At 42.9% G+C, this 5,596-nt stretch overlaps 1 protein-coding gene across 1 annotated transcript; it reads left to right on the top strand.

Moving 5' to 3' along the window:
• On the top strand, nt 1-5,182 carry LOC109883665 (uncharacterized). Its single transcript, XM_031818911.1, has 5 exons — nt 1-673; nt 778-834; nt 939-1,034; nt 1,138-1,311; nt 3,698-5,182. Exons 1-5 carry the CDS (start codon nt 488-490, stop codon nt 3,788-3,790), a joined length of 606 nt encoding a protein of 201 aa, XP_031674771.1. The 5' UTR covers nt 1-487; the 3' UTR covers nt 3,791-5,182.
• Nucleotides 5,183-5,596: the final 414 nt, after the last annotated feature.

Raw genomic sequence — 5,596 nt, 5'->3', positions numbered from 1 at the left:
CTGCATTGCTTGCTGTTTGGGGTTTTAGGCTGGGTTTCTGTACAGCACTTTGAGATATCAGCTGATGTACGAAGGGCTATATAAATAAATTTGATCTGATTTGGATGGTGGAGTGTGTACTCCACCTGTGGATTTCTATTCCAAGAGAAGAGGTCACTTAAGCGTACCTAATTAGTAAAGAAATTACCGTTGTGATAGCGTGATGTGACTATTTTATGCAGAAATAGTTTGGCGATTGGTCACATTTGTAAGCCCTCACATAATATGCAGGGAATTGTTGATTTTGCAAAAAACTATGCGATGACAGAGTACTGGAGTAAACTCCCAGTAATCCCTGTGACTGCGTGTAGGTTAAGATTGGGTTGTATCAGTGTGAGACATTCCTACCTGTCAGCTAGTAATTGTTCTGTCTGGTGACATGATCAGAGTGGCCTGACTTCTTCCACTTATTACAGATGTCCGACTTAGATATGTTGAGCATCCTGCTATGATGTCCATTACCAAGCCGGAACACTCCGAGGCCAACCCTCAGTGCCAGACTGGCAGCCGGCCGGTGGCTGAGCCCGAGACCACTGCTGTTCACAATAACAGTGGAGGCTGGCTCAGCTGGGTCTTTGGGAGTGGAAGAGTTAATAAGGAGGAGGTTCATCTACCTGAGGACAAAGACAGATCTGTAAGGAACTGGTTATTAACACTATTCTATGTAGAGACAATTGAGTGGATTAAAATTTGTAAAAATTGTGGCTCGCTTCACATTGCTAATATCTTCTTCCTCAGATTGTCTGGGATCCAACTCTGCACAGATGGGTTAACAAAACTGAGCCCAAGGCTGAGGTACACACTTAAATTCAATGAAATTAAAAACAGTGAACAACCATTGTATTTCAACTGTGATAATATTACTAACAATTTGGAAAATGTGTTGATGTGTTTTTCAGAACAAGTGTGTACAACCACCTCCACGAATGGGGACATATGGATATCAGGAGAACACTGGCAGTGTCCCCAAAAGAGTGAATCCTTACTCTATGAAAGCAAGTGAATATTGCTTTAGAATACATGTGGTTTAACCAAGACCGTGTCAGCCGATCATAGATGTCCCTGGTGGTCTCCTGCTAACACCTTTCCCACTACCAGCAGGTCTATGGGGCAGCAGATACCCTACAATGCATTACAATGATGAGACCAACTCAAAGCCTCAAAGCCTTGGGCCTGGACTGCTTCCTAGACAGCTCTCTGGCTTGCTCCCTCCTTCACACTTTGACCTCATGGCACCAATGGTTGTACCACCTGACACTCTACCCTACTGAGGTATGTCTTTGGAAAATCCTTCCAAATTGTATCCATTCATCATTAAATGAGATTTTACTTTAACATAGCAAATGACTGAAGTAGCAAGGATGTTATCTAATTTTTATTTTTGTCCAACAGGCCATTTGCCCAGATTGGATTTGCAATACATAGATTTTTTCAGCATTAAAAAACTTCAGCATTAAAAATGTATTAAAAGATGATATTTTAATGAATCTCTCCTTTGTGTCCTCATGTTCACATTAATCTGATGTGTTATATCATCATTTACAATGCGTATTGCTTCTGCATTGCTTTACGTTACAGAAAAGTATATACACTGCTCAAAAAAATAAAGGGAACACTAAAATAACACATCCTAGATCTGAATGAATGAAATATTCTTATTAAATACTTTTTCTTTTCATAGTTGAATGTGCTGACAACAAAATCACACAAAAATGAACAATGGAAATCAAATGTATCAACCCATGGAGGTCTGGATTTGGAGTCACACTCAAAATTAAAGTGGAAAACCACACTACAGGCTGATCCAACTTTGTCCTTAAAACAAGTCAAAATGAGGCTCAGTGTGTGTGGCCTCCACGTGCCTGTATGACCTCTCTACAACGCCTGGGCATGCTCCTGATGAGATGGCGGATGGTCTCCTGAGGGATCTCCTCCCAGACCTGGACTAAAGCATCCGCTAACTCCTGGACAGGCTGTGGTGGATGGAGCGAGACATGATGTCCCAGATGTGCTCAATTGGATTCAGGTCTGGGGAACGGGTGGGCCAGTCCATAGCATCAATGCCTTCCTCTTGCAGGAACTGCTGACACACTCCAGCCACATGAGGTCTAGCATTGTCTTGCATTAGGAGGAACCCAGGGCCAACCACACCAGCATATGGTCTCACAAGGGGTCTGAGGATCTCATCTCGGTACCTAATGGCAGTCAGGCTACCTCTGGCGAGCACATGGAAGGCTGTGCGGCCCCCCAAAGAAATGCCACCCCACATCATGACTGACCCACCGCCAAACCGGTCATGCTGGAGGCTGTTGCAGGCAGCAGAACGTTCTCCACGGCGTCTCCAGACTGTCACGTCTGTCACGTGCTCAGTGTGAACCTGCTTTCATCTGTGAAAAGCACAGGGCGCCAGTGGCGAATTTGCCAATCTTGGTGTTCTCTGGCAAATGCCAAACATACTGCACAGTGTTGGGCTGTAAGCTGTGGACGTCATACCCCCCTCATGGAGTCTGTTTTTGACGTTTGAGCAGACGCATGCACATTTGTGGCATTTTGCAGGGCTCTGGCAGTGCTCCACCTGCTCCTCGTTGCAAAAAGGCGGGGATAGCGGTCCAGCTGCTGGGTTGTTGGCCTCCTCCACGTCTCCTGATGTACTGGCCTGTCTCCTGGTAGCGCCTCCATGCTCTGGACACTACGCTGACAGACACAGCAAACCTTCTTGCCACATCTCGCATTGATGTGCCATCCTGGATGAGCTGCACTACCTGAGCCACTTGTGTGGGTTGTAGACTCTGTCTCATGCTACCACTAGAGTGAAAGCACCGCCAGCATTCAAAAGTGACCAAAACATCAGCCAGGAAGCATAGGAACTGAGAAGTGGTCTGTGGTCCCCACCTGCAGAACCACTCCTTTATTGGGGGTGTCTTGCTAAATGCCTATAATTTCCACCTGTTTGTTGTCTATTCCATTTGCACAACAGCATGTGAAATGTATTGTCAATCAGTGTTGCTTCCTAAGTGGACAGTTTGATTTCACAGAAGTGTGATTGACTTGGAGTTACATTGTGTTGTTTAAGTGTTCACTTTATTTTTTTGAGCAGTGTATTATACACATATTTTATTTTAAACTTTACAAAAACATATTTTTGTGCTTTTTGGATTTCCAACATTTACTTACTGTACAGACAAGTATATTTTATACATATATATTTTTTTAACAATTAAAAAAAACGTTTTTCATTAGCAGAACAAACTATATTTAGATGCATTTTGATTTCCTAAATGTCAATATTTGTATTTTCTGTGTCACGTGTTTATGCCCATTTATGTACATCTTGTATATGTTACCCTTCCAATGAGCTTATCATATAAACTACAACGCGAAAAGTACGGTTTACTTCACTTTAAATCATGTTAGCACAGGTAACAGCCGTTTACAGTCTTTCATTCTTACTCTTCCCAATTCACTTCAACTATATTTCTTTATTTCAAATCGGCTTCACCAGAGTATTAAGCCCCTTACATATACACCCCCCTGCAAAACGAAATGTTGTCCCAGTTGTAGCCTAGTATCCAAACTGATATGCCATTTATAGTCTAAAAAAAAAACAGCGTTTATAATTTGAGATTCCTGGCTACTGTAGTGTTGTGGTTTCTTGCAGGTAACCTGCTGTTCCTGGCTGTGGTCAGCCATTTTGGGGCGAAGCTGCACCGGCCCAGGCTCATTGCTATGGGCTGTTTCCTCATGGCTGTAGGATCCTTCCTCACAGGCCTGCCGCACTTCTTCATGGGACGGTAAAAACAACTGAAATACTGGTTAAACTTGTACTTGTAGAGATACTCCAATGCGGAGGATAGTTTCACTTTAGAAATAAAGAAATGTATCCAGTTGTTGATTAATCTCAGTTAACTTCGAACTAAAGTCTTGCGTAATTGGTCAGCTGCTTGATTATGTTTTGGGGCCATACATGTTATGAGAAGGGATTAAGAGATGCTATAACTGTGACGTGGTAAGGTTGGACCCAGGTGCAGAGAAGAGACCAGAAGTTGAAGCAGTGGTTCCAACCAGGGTCTCCACCCCTCAAGGGCCCACTTAACTGCCAAGAGCTCCCGATTACCTATATTGTAGTTGCATTCCGCTGGCGAGAACCATTTAGAGAGAAAGGAGCATGGGTGCAGTTCCTTGTCCTCCTCTTTCCACTGTGAAAGTACCGCACCAGCTCCGGTGTCCGAGGCGTCCACCTCTACCACAAAGGGACGAGTAGGATCAGGATGAAGGAGGATGGGTCCGGAGGTGAAACGTCCCTTGAGCTCTATGAATGCCCTGTCAGTCTCGGGATTCCTGCAAAAACCTGCTTGAGTGAGGTGGGACAGGGCCGTATGTGTTCCGGGAAGGAACTTGCTTGAAAGGCATAAGTTATTTTCAACCATTAACTGGGGCCTTGTTGAGGCCTTATCTAAGTAAGTAATGGCTGATTGACAATAAAGTATTATTTTGATGTATGGAAAATATATGGTATGCAATTCCTATGTAGAGAAGGTTCTCTCTGGTAGTTGTTCAATATGACTTCAACTTTTACAGGGTACTCTTGTAAAATAAATGTTTAATCTCAGTGTGACTCTTAAACCCTGTTTAAATAAAAGTTTAATAAAAAAAAACATCAACACAAACACAGGATATGGGCTACACATGGTATCACATCCTGACATACTTGGCCCTACTGCACCTGCATTCCAGCACCATTACAGCATCTGGAATTGACTCAACATGTTTGAGGTGGGGGATCAATACATGTGCTGGAAGAGGTGTCTGCCAAATGTATGATTCTGATATGTACAGGTAAGTTCATTGTGTGTGGGGGGCATCCATGTTTGTGTCCGTACTCTGAAGTGCGTTTGAATATGAATGAGCAGCAGTGTTGTGATACTTAATGATCATTTTTCAATATCTTCAACCCTCAAGAACCAGGGTGAGTCTGGGTCACCCTTTTACTGGGCAAACACAACTTGTATATCATCATAGACAGGGCCGAAACGTTAATCTTTTAACCTTGCTTGAATAAAACAATGCATTTTTTATAGTGAGCAGGAGTTGGGCTTTTTCCTTTTCTATGATGATTCAAATTTTTGGTTGCACCTCAACTCAACGTTGGTTGAGTGCCCTCTGTTTTTTTTGTTGTCAAATAATACCTTTGTTTTTAAATGTACAAGTAAATTATTAAAAGCATTAAATTGGGATGTTTTCCACTTATTTACACAACCTACTCCACACTTGCAAAGTGACAGTTTATAGACATTTTCTGAAATGAAGTAGTAAACAGAAGAAAAGCAGAATTGAGTCCAATTATAATTTTATAATTTAATGGTCTATGGTTCAATCCCATTTCTGAAGGTCTGATGAATAATTAATATTGTTCCTCCTCTTCCTTGTGGCAGGCGCAGCAGCACACTGCCCTCCAAAGCCTGCAAAATAATCGCCGGACTGCCCCTTTCCTAGCTCTGCATGGAACATCCAGTGTCACGTCCTTGGTGACGTGTGGGGTGACCACAGCAACATCCTC

Source organism: Oncorhynchus kisutch, unplaced genomic scaffold (genome assembly GCF_002021735.2).
Source record: "Oncorhynchus kisutch isolate 150728-3 unplaced genomic scaffold, Okis_V2 scaffold1710, whole genome shotgun sequence".
In the NCBI taxonomy this organism is placed as follows: Eukaryota; Metazoa; Chordata; class Actinopteri; order Salmoniformes; family Salmonidae; genus Oncorhynchus; species Oncorhynchus kisutch.
The sequence above is the reverse complement of the archived record's forward strand: the minus strand, read 5'-3'. Positions and strand labels throughout refer to the sequence as shown.

Coding starts and splice junctions, on each gene's coding strand:
- LOC109883665 (XM_031818911.1), top strand. CDS start 488: ATGATGTCCATTACCAAGCCGGAACACTCCGAGGCCAACCCTCAGTGC. Junction 1,035..1,137: donor TGAATCCTTACTCTATGAAA/GCAAGTGAATAT, acceptor TCCCACTACCAG/CAGGTCTATGGGGCAGCAGA. Junction 1,312..3,697: donor TGACACTCTACCCTACTGAG/GTATGTCTTTGG, acceptor GGTTTCTTGCAG/GTAACCTGCTGTTCCTGGCT.